We start from the raw sequence: 20417 nt of genomic DNA, 5'->3' as shown, positions 1-20417 counted from the left end.
CATACAAATATCACTTTTCACAGCAGACTTACTCAGCCCAGGCAAACCTGGGGACAAATTAAGCCCTAGATGGTGAGGTGGATATGGAAGCAGCAGGGGCCAGGAGCACTTGGGGAGGCAGTGAGGACCAGGGGTGATGAGGGGGGTGACCTTGGGGCCAGAGCCCACCCCTGTACTGCCAGGGAATGGTGCCTGAAACCCCATGGCTGGAGCCTGCCACCCCAGGGCTGGAGCCTGACCCCACCAGAAGTGGGAAGGTGGTGAACTCACTGGCTGTCTGTTCCCCCAGCTTTTGTGTCTCCAGAGGTGGGCAGTGTCCAACCACTGCTGGTGGCCTTGGGGCAGGAGGCTGCTGCTTTGCCGCTCCCCACCTCCACTAAATCACTGCCCAGGGGGCTATGGCCGCAAGAAAAGTCCACAGAGGCTGCATTTGAGAAATGCTGCCCTAGCCTCTGTTTGCCATAAGCTGAGGATGGACAACAGGAGATGGATCACGTATTCAGTTCACTGTTCAGTTCATTCCCTCTGGGGCACCTGGCATTGGCCACTGTTGGAAGACAGGCTACTAGGCTAGATGGATCTTTGGTTGGACCTAGTATGGCCATTCCTATGGTTGTAGAGCTCTTTCCATGGCTGGATGGCTACTTGAGAGTTCTAACCTCCCTCAATATACAGTGTAGGATAGTACAGCTTTGGTGCACTTCGAAACAAGGTTTTGGTTTAAATTCTTTTGACAGAGATATTGCATGTGTGCCTAAATCTGAGTGGCTGGAGAGTTGGGAGACACTTACATCATCTCGCCCTAGGGTGCAAGTGGAGAAACAAGGACTCATTGCCCATTTAAATAGATGTTAGACAATGTGCAGGTGCCTCGGCACAAACAGCGTCTGCTTTCTGTGAAAAATTTTGATTTGGTTTTTTAATTGAAAAATATTTCACCTCAAACCTAAAATATTTGAATTTGGAAATGCTGCAGTATAGCCTCATGGGAGTCATAGTTTGGTTGCCTCCTGTCCTTATTCACCTCAATGGGCTGGGCTCCCTAACCGGACTACATCTCCCATGATACACCATAGCCAAGGATTTTCATATAGCTTTGTCGCCCCTCTGCAAGAGGGAGATCATGGTGCACCATGGGAAATGTAGCCCAACCAGGGAGCCACGCCTGTAGAGGAGAATGGGAGCATGAGTCACTCAAACAACAACCCCCATGAGGCACTGTGGCTGTATTTCCGCATCGAAAGTTATTCAGTTTTTGACCAAAATTTTTTGGTGTTTGAATTTCCTCCAAATAAATGAAATTTTCCATGGGGGGGAAAAAACTCCTAGTTCCCCTAGGTATCCGTAGGGGTGAGCCTGCACACATCCAATCATAGTTGAGTTGCTCTGTTACACTATGCTTAGCATGTTTGCCTTCTCTACTTTAATACATTGTGGAAACCCATGCACCACCTTTCCCATGGGAGTTGCACCTTAGCATGTGAAATTTGGAAAGCAGCAGCATAAGTGTCTGATCCTGAACCACTGAAAGCCGAGGGAGCTATATCAGGCTGCAAGAGCTCATCAGAGAAAAGACTTTCTTGTAAAAGTAGTGGAGTGTTGTCCAGTGGTTAGAGTAGGTAAAAAGGAGTTAGGATTGCTGGGTTCTCCTCCCAGCAAAGCCACTGACCCTCTGTGTGGTTTCAGGCAAGTGCCAGTGTCACTTGTGCTTTGTTTTAGTACTCTATGGCCTGGATTGAATAATAGCACTCTTAGGGTTAACTGATGCTTCCAAAGGGTTTTGAGGTCCTTAGACTGAGGGCACTAGAGCATTCAATATTATTCTAAAAAAGGGAACTGAAAAGCTTTTTATAAAGAAAAAATAGAAATGTCCAAAGTCCCAGTTCTTTAACAGCCTATATGTGCAGGCATAAAAGTCAATGACCACAAAACTAGAGTTAAAGTCAGTTCTTTGTTCGTTTATCTTTCAGTGCCTGATTTCAGGTTCTGTGAGTCCTGCCTTGCAAGAGAAGAGGAGGCTGAGACTAAAAAGCTCAAGCCTGGTAGGGAATGCAGTGCTCTCCAGGTGGCTTTAGTCTCAGCCGGGCCATCAGTTGTAGCAGGGGAATCATGCAGCCGTAAACTCAGGTCTGGGTCCCTTATACATGCTTTTCAGTCCAACCAAGTGAGAGACATTCCCGGGAATGTGGTAGGTCCTGTAAGAAAGCCCTAGATGAAACACCAATATATTATGGGTATCTAATCTTTATAAGAATATAAGAACTGCCATACTGGGTCAGACCAAAGGTCCATCCAGCCCAGTATCCTATCTTCCGACAGTGACCAATGCCAAGTGCCCCAGAGGGAGTGAACCTAACAGGTAGTGATTAAGTGATCTCTCTCCTGCCATCCATCTCCACCCTCTGACAAACAGAGGCTAGGGACACCATTCCTTACCCATCCTGGCTAATAGCCATTGATGGTCTTAACCTCCATGAATCTATCTAGTTCTCTTTTAAACCCTGTTATAGTTCTAGCCTTCACAACCTCCTCAGGCAAGAAGTTCCACAGGTTGACTGTGCACTGCGTGAAGAACTTTGTTTTATTTGTTTTAAACCTGCTGCCCATTAATTTCATTTGGTGGCCCCTAGTTCTTATATTATGGGAACAAGTAAATAACTTTTCCTTATTCACTTTCTCCAAATCACTCATGATTTTATATACCTTTATCATATCACCCCTTAGTCTCCTTTTTTCCAAGCTGAAAAGTCTAGCCTCTTTAATTTCTCCTCATATGGGACCCGTTCCAAACCCCTAATCATTTTAGTTGCCTTTCTCTGAACCTTTTCGAATGCCAGTATATCTTTTTTTGAGATGAGAAGACCACATCTGTACACAGTATTCAAGATCTAGTGGAAGCCATCCTGACTCTCGTAGAATCATAAAACAAATAGTGCTTAGATCTTCCCCTTCGAGGTCTCCTGTATCAGAGGAGATCATGTGGAATACAGCCATTAGATCCTAGCAAAGGATCCATGCTCAAAGAACCAGGGAAAGGCAACCTCCTACTAACATGCCTCTGATATTACCTTGGGGGAATATCCCACCTCAAGTGCAAATTCAACACTCTGTGTGTGTGTGTGTGTGTGTGTGTGTGTGTGTACACCCCTGCGTACATGGATCTGTGTGAGCATGTGAGTACCTGGCTGAAAAAACTAACCTGTGGGAAATGTGACTTGTTTCAGGCTCTATGACGAGATAGGGACGCCCCTTCTCTCTGACATCCGAGTTGATTATCCCAAAGACAGTGTGGAGCAGGTCACTCAGAACCTTTTCCCCAACTACTTCAATGGGTCTGAAATTGTCATTGCTGGGAAGCTCATCGAACCCAACTCGGGCAAGCTCCATGTGGAGGTGACGGCCAGCAACGCCTACAAGTACATTCTCCTGAAAACCGATGTAGCCATAGACGCCCCAAGCAAGAATGACATCAGGGGCTCTCCTGGCGTGGAGGATGGCAAAGAGGCTCAGAATTATGCTGAAAGGGCATGGAGCTATCTCACCATCAAGGACCTGCTGACTTCCTGGCTGAAGAGTGATGACAGTGAGGAGAGGGAACACTTGATGGATAAAATCAAATCATTGGCCCTGACCTACAACTTCATCACCCCCTTCACCTCCCTGAAGATGAAGGAGTTACAGGCAGACCCGTCTAAGGAGGATCATGCCAGTCCTTCCACTGAGGGCACTGGGGAAAGAGTGCAGAGTTTGCATGGACACAAAGCACCACCAGGTACAAACAAAATCGCTCTAATAATTGGACACATTCCTTTGAAACAGGCACCTCTCAAAATTGATATCATTAGAAAGGATTGTCTAGTGGTTAAAGCACAGGATTGAGAGGTAGGCGACTGGGATTATAATCCTGGCTTTGCTAATGACTCAATGTGTATCCTTGAGCTAATCACGTAATTTCTCTGAGCAGTGTTTTGGGAACATTGTTGTAACATTGCTTAGTCTGTTATTGTACCTGTAACTCTGGCTGCTTTCTCTTCCCCACTTCTAGGTGTACCCAAGCAATCAGACAAACAAAGAATTAAAATATCCAGAACATCAGGTCAGTGTCTATTTCCCAGTTCTATATACTTTGTAACTGAAGATAAACAACAGTTGGTTTACAAAAGCCACAATTCTTACTGCCTTTGGCATTCACCCTCCCGGAGCAAACCAGCAAAGATTCTATTCATCTGATTAAAACCCAGTAATTTGGAAGAAAAAAGGAAAAAAGAGAGAGGATCAGAAATTGCTAAAAGTTAGTGAGGGGACTAATTAGGAGGCACAGCAGGGTGGTATATTAGGAAGACATATGTGCATTATTTAAAACAGACAGTTAATTTTAGGGATCATAAGGGCTTTATTTCAATATTTTAGTGTCACAATAATTTGATTTTCAAAATAATGTTGCTGAAATGTTAAAAACCAGTAAAAAAATGTCAAAACGTTTTCATAATATTTTAATTGTTTTTTTTGACCATCCTTTAAAACATTAAATAGACCTAAACCAAGACCTTAGATCTGAATTTCACCAGACACCAAAGAAGGTCACACTTAGCTCTGAAGTTCACAGCTCAGGCCAATCTCTGTATGGCTGTGTTCCACCAGCTGGCGCGGCAGGAGTGGATCACTTGCTGTGTGGGAAATCTATCTGCTACTGCATCAAAATTAATATTGATGGGCAGGAGGACTTGCCCAAACTCAATTGTTAACATTCATTGTGCCTGATGTTAATGCTAATCCTAGGGCTGATCAAAAATTGTCCCTCTGAACTGTTTATTGATAGAAAATTGGGTTTTGGACTACACAAAAAGTGGCTACTTCCCATGGAAAAAATTTGATTTTTTCATCCAAAAACTGAATGCTCAAAATGTTTTCAGCTGAAAAAAGAAATGTTTTAATTCTGTAATGCTGTCAGGGTGCCTTATGGGAGTTGTTGTTTGGGTGCCTCACACACCTATTCTCCATGGACCAGGATCACATCTCCTATGATGCACCATGACTGCGCAGCTGCCGCATTGCATGGCAACCCTTCACCAAGAGAAGAAACTGTGGTGCATCATGGGAGATGTAGTCCAGCCAAGGAGCCTGGCCTATAGAGGATAATGGGGGTATGAGGCACCTGAACTACAGCTCCCATGAAGTACAGTGGAAGCACTTCAGAAATGAAATATTTTGGTTTTTGACTTTTCACCTGAAACTCAACATTTTTGTGGGGGAACAAAACCAGCTATCCCTAAAGCCTTTAAAAATGTACCAGTAGATCTTGAAGAAAATAGAGACGAGGCTCTTTCAGACCTGTTTTGTGAGATTGCACTGGTATTCCATGAACGTCTCTTACCTTTGCTCTCCTTTTCATGTCTTCTCAGCGGATGGAGACCCTCACTTTGTCATTGATTTCCCCTCCAGCAAGCTAGCTGTCTGCTTCAATATTGATGGACAACCAGGGGACATTCTCAGACTGGTCTCCGATCATAATGAGTCTGGTAAGACAATGGGGAATTCTGTTGGGGCTACCCCAGCAGCTGCTGCACTGAGGAAAGTTGAGCTGCAGGTATCAGTCCTACAGTGAAAATACTTAGCAACAAGGTGATTTATGCATTAAACTTACAACAAGCCAGAGAGGAAGGAAGGCACTGTCACCATTTTACAGATGGGGAGATGGAGGTGTAACCCACACACCTTCTGGGTGTGGTGTTCTGCCCACCCAGTGACACTGAGGCCTCTTAAAGAGAGAGATAAACAATGAGTTTGCTCTCAGCCAGTTGGCTTTGAGCTCATGCAATAGAGGCTCATGCACTAAGCTCCAGAGGTCCCGGGTTTGATCCCACCCGCTGACGACTGGGATCTGTCAGTGTTACAGAGGCACATGAGATCTTAGTGGCTGGCTATGGCTTAGCACCAATCACATGCAGAATCTGCTGAGGAGTGCCCAAACTTTGCCCAACCCAGGGCTCCATTGGCAGGAGGCCAGGAGCTGCAACCACTTCATGTCAAATGGAACGGATTGCCACCACCCCATATATTTAATATGGAGATGGAAACCATGGAAATACAAAGTTGAGTCCCTCAAGGGGAGGGATACTCAGTGGTTTGAGCATCAGTCTGCTAAACCCAGGGTTGTGAGTTCAATCCTTGAGGGGGCCATTTAGGGAACTGGGGTAAAAATCTGTCTGGGGATTGGTCCTGCTTTAAGCAGGGGGTTAGACTAGATGACCATCTGAGGACCCTTCTAACCCTATGATTCTATGAAAGACCCAGAATACAATACTCCAGCTTGATCTGAGCAAGCAACACCTATTAGGTAAGACATGTGGTCTGTATGCTGTACTTGACTACAGCTGGAGCAGGCAAAGCAAAATAAATGGCCATCTTGAGTTTTAGATGCTAAACCTGTGGTGCTGACAGGAACCAACAGCCGTCCACTATTAGATATTATGCTAGGGCTCTGCCCTCCCCCCTTTTCTCCACCTGCAGGTTTCACTAACTGATTCCGCTTCCGTAGCCCATTGGTTGCAAAGTTGCTGAATGCAACCACAGGATAGCAGAGTCTTCTTGGCAGAGTGGGATGGGCAGGTTTTGTATCTGACCTAATTATTAGCATTTAACGGCATACTGCTTACTTAGGGGGCTTGCGGTGTTCCGTGCTAAGTCTCTGTCAAATTGCAGTAAAAGAGTCCCTGAGCAATGAGGCAGTTTGTTTTAATGACTGTTTGTTTTAAAGGAGGGTCTATAGTAATTGGACTAAAACATTTTTTGTCTCTGGATCAGTCCTGAGAAAGCTAAACCCCAAAGATCAAGTCTCTGCATTTCATAGGCCCATGTGACTCGCTGACTGGCCAAAATTCAGATCTGATCTGGAATTCCTAAGCAACATGGTTAGTAAGTGGATTATTTGCAAAGCAGGAAAGCCGTGGAGTGGGGGTAGAGGCGTGAAAACCAAAGACAATATGAAAGTCTGTCTGACAAGGAAAAAACGAAACAAAACAAAGTCACCAGAGAGCTATTTCATGTGGCACTTTTGTTGCACTGGCCCAACTTCCTTGTCCCATCTGTGTCCAGCCCCTGTATGCTTCAGTATAAACCGAACCCCTGGCAGACAGACCACCAGCTTCCTTCACCGGCTATGTTGGCTGTTTTTTTGTGGCTTGAGAGGAGTGTACACTTGAGGGAGAACAGTGGCACCCAGGTTCAAATAAATGGCAGCTAAGTGTATGGAGAGAGGAATGAGAGTTTCTCCTGTGACTGTGAGACAGGGAGCTTTTCACCTCTGCACTGGTGGTGCGAGGCCAGTCGTGATCCTCCATTGTTACCATCTGAGTGTGGTGTCTGCCATTTTGCAGAGAAATGAAAGTGACGTCACATTGGCCAGTTCCCCCAGCCCTCCATCCGTTCTGACCCCAACCAGTGTCAGCTGCGCTCCCCTTTCATCTCTTCACTCCCCTTCCAAGGCCAAGTGCAGCAGGGAGGGTGTTGCAGAGGAGCTGTCCCATTGCTCACAGGTAGGGAAGGGAGAAAAGGGAGTGGAGCAGCCCTGAGCTGCTGGGCTTTTTCCACTACTTCGCCCCTCTGTGAGAACAGTGTGGGCTCCTGAGGGGAGAGGGAGAGAGCGCTGCCTCCTCCAGTAGTCCTGATTGGCTGCTTATACCCCAGGAGGTAGGGCAAAAGCAGTCAGTCAGAAGGAAAGTTTCCCTTAGGCAGGGAAGCGTGCCCCTCAGCAACCAGGTTCAAGCTGTAGAATTCTGCAACCCCTTTGAGCCAGGCACACTGTATGCATGGCGTCCCACTGCCACCTGTGGCTTCTCCGGTGCAGAATTGAGACACGCTGGAAGGGCAGAGTGGGAGAAGTGTGTATAACCCACTGGAGTTACAGGTGCCTCTCTGTGCCGGTGCTCAGAGACTATGAGTCTGGTGCTGTCCCATTGAGGGGCCTTTCGCTCAAGCTGTAGAAGTTGTGCTTTTAGCCCTGGGAGTCTTGGTTCAATCCCTGGCATGTTGGCCAAGATGGCGTCCATCACATTTCTGCTGCTGTCGCCTGTGTTGGACCTTTTCTGGCCTTAGGTAACAGGGCTTCAGGGCTCTTGGACCATAAGCTGTCACCATTGCCACATTAGGTGTCCTGCAGCTTACAGAGAATGACCCACAGCCCTGACACCTATAGAGCAGTGGTATTAGGCCAGATCCAATTCCTCTCTTACCAGGAACAACTCCGTCTCATGGTCCTGTGCAGAATGGGATTAGACCCATGCTGGTTAACACTCTCTGTGATTGAGCAGGGTTCTAGGATGGTGTTTGTCAAAGCAAACCATCGCCCACCTGCCCTAGAGAGATGATAATGCAGTTTTCAAATACCATGCTAACACAGCGCTCAAGGAAAATATCCTCTCTCACACTGAGCAGGGCAATGGTGGCAGAACTCTCTTAATAGACCAGGGCCTGTTTTCAAACTTGGATGTCCAAATATGCAGTTAGGGGCTTAATTTGCAAATTTAGTTTGAAAATTTTGGCCCCATTGTTTTAAACAAGATGGTAGCTAGGAGAACTAGGATCCCAGCTGAATGGTACTTCAGTGTCCACTCAAAATGAGGTTTTCATTATGCATGATCCACCGCAGCAGCTCAGAGCAGTTCATTCGCTCACATTTCAAACCGCTGGTTCTTTTCTCTAAAAGGCGTAACTGTGAACGGGCAGTTAATTGGAGCCCCGTCTCCTCCCAATGGCCACAAGAAACAACGGACCTACTTTAGCACCATCACGATCCTCAGCAATAAGCCAGAGCGATCCTACGTCGAGATCACACCCACCAAGGTCATCTTGGATGATGGGGAAAGACTCATTTTGCCATGTGACCGGAGTGCCACAGTGGGAAGCCATGGCCTTGAGGTGTCTATCTTTGCCAATTCCAATGTCACCGTGGCAATACAAGGCACCATCAGCTTCGTCATCCTGATCCACCAGTACAAGAATCCTGCCCCCTACCAGAGGAATCACCTGGGATTCTACATTTCCAACAGTAAAGGGCTCTCCCCTCAATCCCATGGACTGCTGGGTAGGTGTCACGCTCTTTCAGTTGTAACCCGTAGTAAACTGTTTATGACTGAGATGGGTGAGATGGGAGAAGCGACTATTTCAAAGGGGTGTGAGGGACAGAGGCAGGAGGTGGTGGGCCTAGAGGAATGGGATAGGTCAGCTGAGAAGTCGGACTCTTGCCTTGAGCCAGTCATGACCAACTTTTCTGCCATCAGAAACCCTTAATGTCTTCACCCCTCTGTTCTCCATGTGACCCATCTCCCCTAATGTATCTATCAATTGGAATTATATGGCCCCATTACCATAATATCTGAACACCTTACAGATTTTAAGATATTTATCCTCACAACACCCCTGTGAGGTAGGGAAGTGCTATTTGCGCACCGGGGAACTGAAGCCTAAACAACAAGGGACTTGACCAAGGTCATACAGGAAGCCTGTGGCAGAGCAGAGAATGGCCTCTTGAGTTCCAGGCTGGTGGCCTAATCATCTCACTCTCCTTCCTAGATTTGTGGGTATGAAACAAATGATGTTACCCTCCAGTGGGGAACAGGAGGCTCTCTGCTAGTGGCAGTTCAAGAAGCAGTTTCCAAGCTTTATTTGCCAAGGCCTGTGTTTCTGGAGGTGAAGAAGGAGCGGAGTTCTAGTCGCAGTTCCCTGTTTGTGGGTGTGAGACTAACAAAAGAATTGTAGCACGTAGCTTCTTTCCACCAGGGAATCCCTTCAGAATCCCCAGAGCCATTAAAACCTGGTAATTTGGCTGCCGCTTTGGAGACCCCCTTATAAGACTCTGCCACAAAACAAAGTGCTGCTTTAGGAGTAAGTTTAATCTTTCCTTGCAGGTCAGTTCTTGTACCATGAAGTCAAACTTACCCAGGCCCCTCTGGGTGGAAGTCCCCAGCTGGTCAGTCAGAACTCAACTGAACAGCCGAACCCGAGACCAGTGAACATGCTAAAAGTGAAAGGTAGGCTGGTTCCTGTCATGTGGAAGCAGAGGAAGATCTACAACGGCGAGCAGGAGGTCGATTGCTGGTTTGCCAAGAACAATGCAGACAAACTGATCGATGGAGACTATAAGGATTATCTTGCTGCTCATCCCTTCGACACAGGAACCAGCTTCGGGGTAACTAACAGACTTTAAGGCCGATCACTGGTTGCATCAGCAGACTCAACAACAATAACCCTGCGGGCGGTTCTTACTTTTTTTAGTGCCAAAGAAACAAATCTTTTCCCTTTGGAAATCAGCTTCCCCTCTTCTGTGCTGGCAGGTCGTGGTGCTGAGGTGGAGGTTCATGTTAAAGTGCTGTCCTGGCGGTCCGCAAGGGAGAGGGCGAGGTATGTCAGATTTAGCAGTACAGAAAGATACAGGTGTAAAACTAAATGCCCCGGTGGATCTGTGCAATACCCACCAGTGTCTGGCTAAGGTCAGAGATAAGTCATACAACATAACCTTCCTTTGGTGGGATAACATGACATGAGGCACTTGCCGTGAAAACTACCTGCGGCAGACGTGCTTTTAGGGAAGGCATCCCACAAAGAAAAGCCCATGGTCATAAGAGGGTTAATGAACAACACAGACTCAGTGAGTCACATCAGGGCGTTGGTTTCTTGGCTATCCAGACACCCATTGAATGTGATGTTAAGTGTGACAGTGGGAACCTCTAGCCACCAGAGAGGCTCACTAGTGATATACACCCTCATGAGGCGTCTTGCTGTTAGAGTATGGGAACATACTAAAAAAAGCAGTTACAGGCCGGAACAGTGATAGTGGTGGTGGAACTTCCACCCCTTGTAGCATCTTGATTAAATGTTTCAATCCATGGTCTTCTCCTGTCTCAGAAAGAAAGGCGGCTCCAAACCGCACCACAGCTGCTTGATCGTAGCACTCAGCACCCATTCTATTTAGTAGAAGCTTCGTTAAATTCTCTGGATAGGAACAGTCAGCCAGGCTCCAAATCCATTGACCACAAAACAGTCCCAGCTCTTGTACTGAAATACAAACCCCACATAACTGTTACAGTCGGGGCCCATGTAAAAGGGGACGAGTCATACAGCGGCATGTGAGCTTTAGCCGTTCCCTATCCCCAAATGCTTCTCATCTGATACTCCTCGTTGCTGCTTCCGTGCAACGAAAGCGATTGGTGACACGAGGTTGTAAAATAGGCGGTTAAACAGATACTTACACTGCAGGTGTGTGAAAGCTGAGAGGCCACTCAAGAGGATTTTGCCAATCCAAAATGTAGAGACTGATCTATTTTAAAGTGAGACATCATTTAATAATGCTGTGCATCATCCTCCAGGGAGAGCCCTTATTAGAAAAGTCTGCTAGAGAGGACATCAGCAGACATGAAGACATATGTGCACAGGAGACTAGAACTGAACTAAAATTTACTGTATCTCCCCAGGGGCTCAAAGGGAAGGGGTGAAAGCACCTTAAGCAGCCAAATGATATCCAGGTGTTAGCAGAGCACTGAAGAACTGCTTTGGCCTAGAGGAAATAGACTAACTCAGAACTGATATTTGTATATTTAAAACATTATAATCACATCTGGAGTCTAGGACATTTCACCCATAGCATCCTTATCCATGTAGAAACCACCACTCCCTAACGCTGTATTGGGAAGAAGCATTGAGCTAGCAGCATTGCTCAGTATAGATCTGTCAGTCAGGGACGTGATGAGGGGTGATCCCTGACTGATGTGGCTGGGTTGACAGAAGCCTATAGCATAGCCAGAGCTACACCAGCAAAACTGTGCATTTACTAGAATAGTTTGTTTCACTCCTGGTGGGTGGCTTTATTATACTGGTCTTATTGGGTTCTGGGAATTGGGCGGGCACGAGCCCACTCATTGCTAAAGGACATTCCTCCAGCCTTTGGGGAAGATGCACAAGGTCCAGGAACTCAAATAATTACAGGAGACAACCAAAAATGTAACAGGGGCAGGTGCGAAGGTCAAAGGGTCAAACAAAGGTCAAAGGGGATACCGAGCAGAGGACCCCGAACAGCGCCCACTGCTCCTCAAACGTGTCAAAGGATCCAGCGGAAGCCACCCAGAGGAACTTTGCCCAGATACATGAGCAAAGGCAGGATCAGAAATGGGCCCTACAGTCTCAGGAAATGCCCTCAGCCAACCTCCTCGCCCCGGTCTTATACTTTGACCATCACCAGGAGGTGGCTGACGAGGAGGTTCCACGACTCTCTGGAGCCACGGATAGGGTGTGAGTATATGAAAAGGTGAGGGGAAACGTGCAGCCTGGAAGGTAGAAGGATGGTCAGGAGGAGCTAGAACAGGGGCTGCAACCCAGCGCACTCCAAGTCTACATGCACCAGGGTCTCCCTCACACTGCAAAAGAGACGGATGACAGGGACGGGGGTGAACCATGCCAAGTACGTGCCCATGCTCAGTATAGCTGTGTCCACACCATAGTACTTGGACAGTATAGTAACCTGGGAGTCCCATAAAGCCCTAGTGTAGACATGTTTTGAGGCTACCACACTGGGCATGGTGCTCTAAGGAAACAATCCTCTCAAAAAAGCAATTAGCAGACACTGTGGAAGCATGTTGGGTGCTGCCTTTCTCCTAAGCAGTAAGCACAGTGTTGGTTAGCAGGCCATGGCTAAACAAGGCTAAGCTTAGCCAGCACCAGTGTAGCACCCATGAACAGGAAGTGCTACGGGGAGGGGAATCTTGCAGAGGGTGGGAAATTGTGCCAGTTAAACTGGCTGCTTACCCTGAAAACGTATGGTGACAAACCACAGTTGACTGATTCCTGCACTGACTTGACTATTTTAATTGCAGCAAGCGACCTGGATGTTGGTCAAGTAAGCAACATTGTTGAACTCATCAGACACCTTTGGATTGTGGTTATTGCCTCGGGATTTCCCTGGGTTCGCACTCTCGACCTCCCCGCACCCATATTTCAGCTCTTTAGAGGCAGAGTTTGTGTTTTCTACATGGTGCTGACTTGTTCAAACACCCGTTCCCTTCGAGGGCAGCTTAGCTAGGGCAGGTGTAGGGTTTTATTCTGTCGTACACACCCTTCTGCTCCCTTTCTGTACATAAATCTGTACTGCTAAAGCTTCGAGTGCATCACATGTCTCCCCCACCCCATTATGGACATACTATATCAGTTGACACCAAAAGAATGAACTCTTAACCCCACAGCTATAGGGAGCACTTACAACAGCACAGTTGAGTTTTGGTCAGTGCGGATCCAGTTATCACGTTTCACAATAAATATACGTTACAGTGACCATGGAGGTGATGTTTTTATTTGGTGTGAAGCAGTAGGCACTTGGTTGAACCTGTTATGAGACTAAGGTTGTGCATGTGTTTTATGTTGCTGGATAGGGGAAGCAGCAGCTCCATCAAATATCAGATGGTTGATTACAATGGCCTTTGTGACCTCAATGGAGATACTTAAAAATCAGTAGCAGCCTCTGGCTTAGAGAGAGATACGAATAATAGATGTCAGTCTTGCCCTTGAACAGTGGAAGGTTGGTCCAGTGGTTAGAGAACTAGCCACAGACATGGGAGACCTCTTCAAGTCCCAGCTCCAACAAACTTCCTCAGCGCCCTCAGGCAAGTCGTTTGGGAAGCCAAGACACAGAGACGCTATCTGCAAGATGAGCATAATGGTACTTCCCTGCTTCCCAGAGGTGTTCCAGTCTATACAGGTTCTTCTACCACTCATCACCATAGTATCTTAGTGCCTTGCAGTAGTGCCACAGGTGACGTAACTAACAGCTATCCCAGCCACCCAGGGAGAGGAACAGGTGCAGTGAATTGGATTTTTTCAAAATTGTTTTCTATACAATGATTGAGGTGCTCAGAGCTGACAGTAATTTAAGTAGCATAGATTTGAGTGGAGCAGGATGGGACCCTAGGATAGCACCGATTGCAAGTCCTAGATTCTCCTCTGAATTGAGAGCTTCTGAAAGGCATTACAGTGTCCAGTTCTCTCTCCTACTATTTCCCTGCCATTGCGGGGACCTCGGGCACTGGTACACCTTGGTCGCTCCTATTCTCTGCCTGTGGCACAGAACAGTCTGGTCTCCTGAGCGCTGCGATAGTTGGTCTGAGGGCACAGAAAGTCAGGACATTCTGCAGTTCTGGTGGGAACATCCAAGGGGTCCCTGCTTCTGCCCCTGCGGCTAGAGCCTCTTACTCCCCCAAGGCCACTTGGTGGGGGCAGGGGGTGAAAGGGAGGCACCTGTATCCTAGTTCTCCCAGTGACATACCCACCTATCAGCCGCAGGAGGTCTTTCACCTGTGACACTGCACATCCTGGGAAGTCCCATGGCTGAAGACATGGGCAGGTATTTTACCTTGCATGCAGTGTAGACTTTAAAAGAACATGAGGGGTGCACAGGGGCCTGGCCTTTTCAACACTGGGCTGTTTTCACCTATTCTTATTTAATGAGTGACATGAAATGTTTGTAAAGTCTTGGTCCAGGCCCTTCTGCAGCCCAGAAATTGGGCCTTTTTGCCAACTTAGCCACCCAACTGCAAGTTTCCCACTGAGGGGTATGAAACTTTGATTTTACTCACCCTCGCAAATACCCAGCCAGCCAAGCCATTTAGAATGGCCAGTGCTTGAGGATTTGTTCCAAGAGCAGTACAGTTGGATAAGAAAAAAGGGTCATTTGAATCACGTTAATAAGAAATTCAAAAAGCCTCCCATTTCAAGACATTTGGAATACTGTGCATGGCTCCATTCGTAACCCCTTGTTTCAAATTTAGCCAAGCACGGCTTGTTTGGTGAAAGCTACGCGATTCTTAGGATTTGTATCTAGCAGCAGAGTTTAAAAACTCTTCACATCTTCTTGGGACAAAATGTTTTTAAGAAAGATTCCAAAATCCTTTATGCTTCTACAGAAGAACTTGCATAAATGAAGGTTGAGTTTGCCACAAGCTGAGGTGTAAATCTACCGCTAGCCTGCCATGCACAGAAGTTCTCATTTGGACACTGTTGCTGCACCCCAGTTCCCAAGTGCCCTTTAATCTACTCTGCTTTGAAATGAGATCGATTAACATGTACCAGGGAACTGTTAGTACATGACCACAGGCTCCTCCCAGCTTGCCCTGAACCAAGTACTCATTTAGACTCATGAGGCCCTTTCTCTCCCTTGAAGTCAATGGGTTTTGGATCACAAATTTTTTTCAGCAGCATAAATATTTCTATTCTTATACCACCCATTATTACGTGGTCCTGCCTTGAGTGCAGGGGACTGGACTAGGTGACCTCTCAAGGTCCCTTCCTGTCCTACATTTCTAGGATGCTTGGATTACTGTAGAATCTGAATGCCTTCCAGTTATGCATTAAGCAACTTGATTAATATCAATTATGTGCGGTTCATTCTCTCTTCCTCTCCTGTGGGGAAGAATTGTGCATGCGATGGAATGTTTTGGTAGGGTGCACATGCTGATCTGTGTTCATGGTAGGCTGAAAGGTGCCTTGCATTTGGAGCAGAAGGTGGCAAGGTTTGGGCCAGTGCGTAGGTCCTTTCTGAGAGAGTTTGTTCTACAGGTGTTAGACCAACCCCTGGGAAAGCGGTCTCCTGCACAGATGGACTTTCCTGTTTAAATAAGGCTTTATTTTAGAGATCACTTTAGACATCGATTTTTGAAAATTTTGGCTTTAGAAAAAACAGCTTTTCCCCACGTCATTAACCCAAGTGACTGCACAGATTTTTAACCAGATTAACTTCTGGGCCACGACAGGCCAGGCCAGGACAGTTTGGATACAGCAATGCAAAGCAAGCAACAAGTCCCTGCAACTGAGAGTTTAGAATGGAGCTATCTCATTTGTAACATCCTCTCTTTGCAAAACATTAAGCTCGGGAACTCATTCCAAAGATGAAGCAACTTTAAGTCAAACTTTTATTACAATCCCTATAAAACAGTACAAAAGTCAGATTCAGCGGAATGATCATTCCAACCCCAAAGACATTTTTAAATAAATACTTTTTACAAGTGAGTTATTTACGAGCAAGTTGTGCATACAGAAAGTGTCACAGTACAGTTAGTACAGGATAAATCATATTAAAAGATCTGGTATTTTGACTTTTGCTACCATCCTGACAAACTCTACAGCCAGCTGGCCAGCCACAGAAATATAACTCCACAGTCCTAACCATGATATGATTAGGAGTGTCTGGTTCAGAGACAAATACAGGTACAGCAGGAGTTAATGGTGTACGTGGAGCCAGCCACCACACTGAGCTACAAGAATGCAGAAGGTACAGAAACACCATCAGGAAAATAACTGCAAAGGGTAGATCTGGCTAGTCCCAGCATGTGATCTCCATTTAACTGTGCAATAAACGAGCATTCCCACCCCACCTTCTAACATCAGATCAAAATCCAGTTTTCTACCAAAATCTCTATTGCTGTTTTCTTGGTTGGCACTCTCTCCATTTGGCTCAGTTTGAAGTTGCTATTAAAGTACCACCTGATAGCCTGGCTGTCTCGTTTTCTGGCTGGGTCCTTGGAGTCCTGAGATGTCTTAGTCACTTTCAGACTGATCAAAATCCAAGTCAGGATAGAGCAACACCTAAAGGAAGAACAAGAACAATTCAACTCTTGACAGAGACTCTTTGCTCAGTGATTAGAGCGTCTGTTTGGCTGGAGATCTCATACCTCTTAGTACTTTTTAATGGGACATACCTTCGGTAACATCTCTCAGAACAGCACTGCTCTGAAGGATAAAGATATGCCAGTGAGCAAACAAAACTACCCTAAATTTGATACAGGAGTTGGCCACGATGCCCATTCCTTCTCAATCAAGTATAGACTCAGCAAAATCTAAACTCAGACCCTCCTCAACCAAACTCTTTCATTACAGAGCTAGGCACTTAGTTACCCCAAGGGGTAGGTGTGGGCAGCGCATCCCATGCTGTTTGCAGCTTGAATAGATGAGTGTTCAAAATTAAGTGTCAGTTGAACAGCAGAAGTCGGATCTGTCAGCTCGCCAGCTGGCTTGCTAAGTGGTTTCTGCTATGAATTATGCCCACCTATGTTAAGCTATATTTTTTTTTATTGTACCCTGTCTTCCTCCCACCTTGGTTTGCTTGGTCATTTCCCTGACTCACTGTAAAGACCTCATCTTTAGACAGTAAACTCTTTGAAGCAAAGAAATGTTCTTCATTGTGTTTGTACAGTGCCTAGCACAGTGGGGTTAAGGCCTCTAGATGCTATTGCAATACAATATATATCATTCTTGAAAACAGAAAATCAAAGTTAACCAATGTTTATTCAGGGCAGTACAAGAAAAGTGTTGGACTCCATCACTACTAATTCAACGAAGTACAGAAAAATGACAGATGAGCCTGCTTCTGATTAGCAGACACCAAATCTCATTGGCCTGCCACTGTTGTCTTCTGCACTGGCCAAAGTCGCATATGTTGAGTTACTTAATTAACCACTGAAGTGCAGCCACCTCTGAGGGAGGCTACAACTTTTTAACAGCACCCAGCAACCAGGGCCGGCTCCAGGCACCAGCAAAGGAAGCAAGTGCTTGGAGCGGCCCATGGAAAGGGCGGCATGTCCAGGTCTTTGGCGGCAATTCCGTGGCAGGTCCTTCAGTCCTCTTGGAGGGAAGGACCCGCCACTGAATTGCCGCCGAAGAATGAAGTGGCGCAGTAGAGCTGTCACTGAAGTGCCGCCAATAGTGGCTTTTTTTTTTTTCCGCTTTGCGGCAAAAAAGCTGGAGCCAGCCCTGTCAGAAACAATTAAGGATAGAAAAGGTGACTATTTCAACCAGTTGAAACTGCATGGGAGTTTAAGCAATGTATCTTACCCCTACAGAAATATGGCCAGGTCCCAGGGCCCTGTCAATTCCTGCGTAAGAACATAAGAACAGCCGTACTGGGTCGGACCAAAGGTCCATCTAGCGCAGTATCCTGTCTACCGACAGTGGCCAATGCCAGGTGCCTCAGAGGCAGTGAACCTAACAGGTAATGATCAAGTGATCTTTCTCCTGCTGTCCATCTCCACCCTCTGACAAACAGATGCTAGGGACACCATTCCTTACCCATCCTGGCTATTAGCTATTAATGGACTCAACCTCCATGAATTTATCCAGTTCTCTTTTAAACCCAGTTAGAGTCCGAGCCTTCACATGTAACGTGTATGTCTGAGATTCTGACAGCTTCAGTTTTACTTCTCTAAAAGACAGCCCCTCCAGTGACACAGTCCAGACCATGCTGTGCTAGTTGAGAGTTGGCTCAGTGAGACAAGCACCAGCTCCTAAAATCACAGCTTCCTGCATCACCTTATTGGAGGTCTCCCATCTGGCCTGTCCCTACTCAGCTAGAGAGATCTAACAGTATCTCAGCCTGCATTTTTATGCTGGTTATTAAGCATGTAATTTGTGTCTCTAGAATGTTTCCTGACACACTGCATTAGGGATGCAGTATAAAATGTGCTGGCTTTGTGAAATGCCCGTATCAAGGGAGAATTTACTCGTGCTTTGTTTGGCCGGAGTGTTTTCAATGCAACAGACAAAAACCTGGCAGATGACAGACTATTAAGAAGGCCTCTTTCCCGGTCCTGGACCCAGACATCATGGGGGACATAAATTGCATGATCCCGGTGCACTGTCATAACAAAGGCACACACCCTTCGTTCGTTATCATTTAGGCGGCACTGTGGAGCCAGTAACCACAGCAACAGGAAGTCTAAACAGGAAAAACAAACTGCTGCAATGAATCAACCTCTTCAAAGGGATTAGAGAGGCCCACACGGCCCATCCCGATTCACACATTTTATGACATCTCCGGCAACACATGGCAAACCAGCAATGTTTAAGAGATGCTGTCAGGTCACATTTGGCTTTTATAACAAACTGAGACAAGCAGAAAATAAAGGTAAACAGCTTGTTGTTCAGGTGCTATTTGGAACCAAGACGTTGATCCCTCTTGGGGTACGGTACACAGCTAAAGCCGTTCACGGGCATTAGCTGATAGACTAGTGCAGGGATGGACAACCTTTGGCATGCGGCCCGTTAGAGAAATCTGCTGGTGGGCCGGGACGGTTTGTTTACCTGCAGCGTCCGCAGGTTCGGCCGATCGTAGCTCCCACTGGCCGCGGTCCGTTGTTCCAGGCCAATGGGGGCTGCAGGAAGTGGCGGCCAGTACGTCCCTTGGCCCGCGCTGCTCCCCACAGCCCCCATTGGCCTGGAACAATGGACCACGGCCAGTGGGAGCTGCGATCAGCTGAACCTGCAGACACTGCAGGTAAACAAACCGTCCTGGCCTGCCAGGGGCTCTCTCTGATGGGCTGCATGTCAAAGGTTGCCAATCCCTGGGCTAGTGAGTAACATAATGGCGGAAACAGCATAGGGTGGGCTTGGAGTGGGCTAGCAAGGTGAGTATGTGCCCAGGGTCCAGCCTGCTCTGCTGTTTTCCCTGCTATTGTCATCTGCCCTAGCTGGATTCAAGCTGACTTGCTCAGGTTAACCTGTGCAAGCTTCTGTTGTGTAGACAGACCCTTAAGGAGAGGTGATACTTCAACACAAGCTTGTCCTTGACAGTTGCATTGGTTGCGTTAGCCCAGTGGGGCCCCTCACCACTGCTGTAAGTGCTAGTAAGACAAACAAAGGGTGAGAAGGAATTCCTGCTCCAAAGAGCTTTCAGTCTAGAGAGGAGAGGCACCGAGCCACAGCAAGTCAGTGGCAGAGCTGGGAACGGCACCATGGTTTCCCAGCCCCTCGGTCACTGTGGCATCCTGATCTTGTGTCCCAATGATTCACCAATATTCTCATGTCTACTCTTAGAATCTAGGCTTGCCTAGCATGTGCCTTTTCATACTCAAGTGCCAGAGAGTTGAGAAGGAAATGAACACCCCCCCCGATAAGTGTTCATTCACTTGACTGCTTTCATTCCTTTCCCCTCCCCAAACACAGTTCTTTTGCATTGTAATTTAAAAAACACCTCCTAGCTACATCCTGTACACAACACACTTCCCATCAGCTGGACTCTGTTGTTCCAGGGTTCCATCTGAGTGCCAATATTTATACAATAAATATGCCCAGGGTAATTTACATATCCCTATACAGGCCTCTAGTCAAAAGCAAGGGGCAATGGATTTGTAGATGTTTAAAACTCTGCCGCTTCACCTACTATGACCTCAAGAGCACGGGGTCACAGCTGCAGGCATACTCTGCCAGACCATTTTGTTGTAGACAGCAGGGTGGATAATGACAGATGCCGTGAACCTGACTCAGATTCTTCATATAATTGATCTATCACAAGGCTAGAGCATGCAGAAAGAAAAAAAAAGTGTGACATGCAGTCATATCCAGCAATAAGAAGAAAGCTGATAAATCCATTTCCCCCATGAGATAGGTGG

General features: G+C 46.7%; 2 protein-coding genes across 2 annotated transcripts in view; one reads left to right on the top strand and one right to left on the bottom strand.

Moving 5' to 3' along the window:
• Positions 1 to 10804, top strand: part of ITIH5 (inter-alpha-trypsin inhibitor heavy chain 5) — a 70864-nt gene extending 60060 nt beyond the window's left edge. The window contains exons 10-14 of the mRNA XM_032773319.2: positions 3225 to 3772; positions 4046 to 4096; positions 5403 to 5519; positions 8705 to 9082; positions 9906 to 10804. Coding sequence (XP_032629210.1) covers positions 3225 to 3772; positions 4046 to 4096; positions 5403 to 5519; positions 8705 to 9082; positions 9906 to 10204 — 1393 coding nt within the window. The 3' untranslated portion in view covers positions 10205 to 10804. The remainder of the gene's footprint in view (positions 1 to 3224; positions 3773 to 4045; positions 4097 to 5402; positions 5520 to 8704; positions 9083 to 9905) is intronic.
• A 5155-nt stretch (positions 10805 to 15959) lies between these two features.
• LOC116820684 (store-operated calcium entry regulator STIMATE-like) overlaps positions 15960 to 20417 on the bottom strand; it is a 75652-nt gene continuing 71194 nt past the window's right edge. The window contains exon 8 of the mRNA XM_032773334.2: positions 15960 to 16620. Within this exon, the coding sequence (XP_032629225.1) occupies positions 16573 to 16620 (48 nt within the window). The 3' untranslated portion in view covers positions 15960 to 16572. The remainder of the gene's footprint in view (positions 16621 to 20417) is intronic.

This window comes from Chelonoidis abingdonii, chromosome 1 (assembly GCF_003597395.2).
Source record: "Chelonoidis abingdonii isolate Lonesome George chromosome 1, CheloAbing_2.0, whole genome shotgun sequence".
NCBI lineage: Eukaryota > Metazoa > Chordata > Testudines > Testudinidae > Chelonoidis > Chelonoidis abingdonii.
This window is presented reverse-complemented; position numbering and strand designations above follow the sequence as displayed.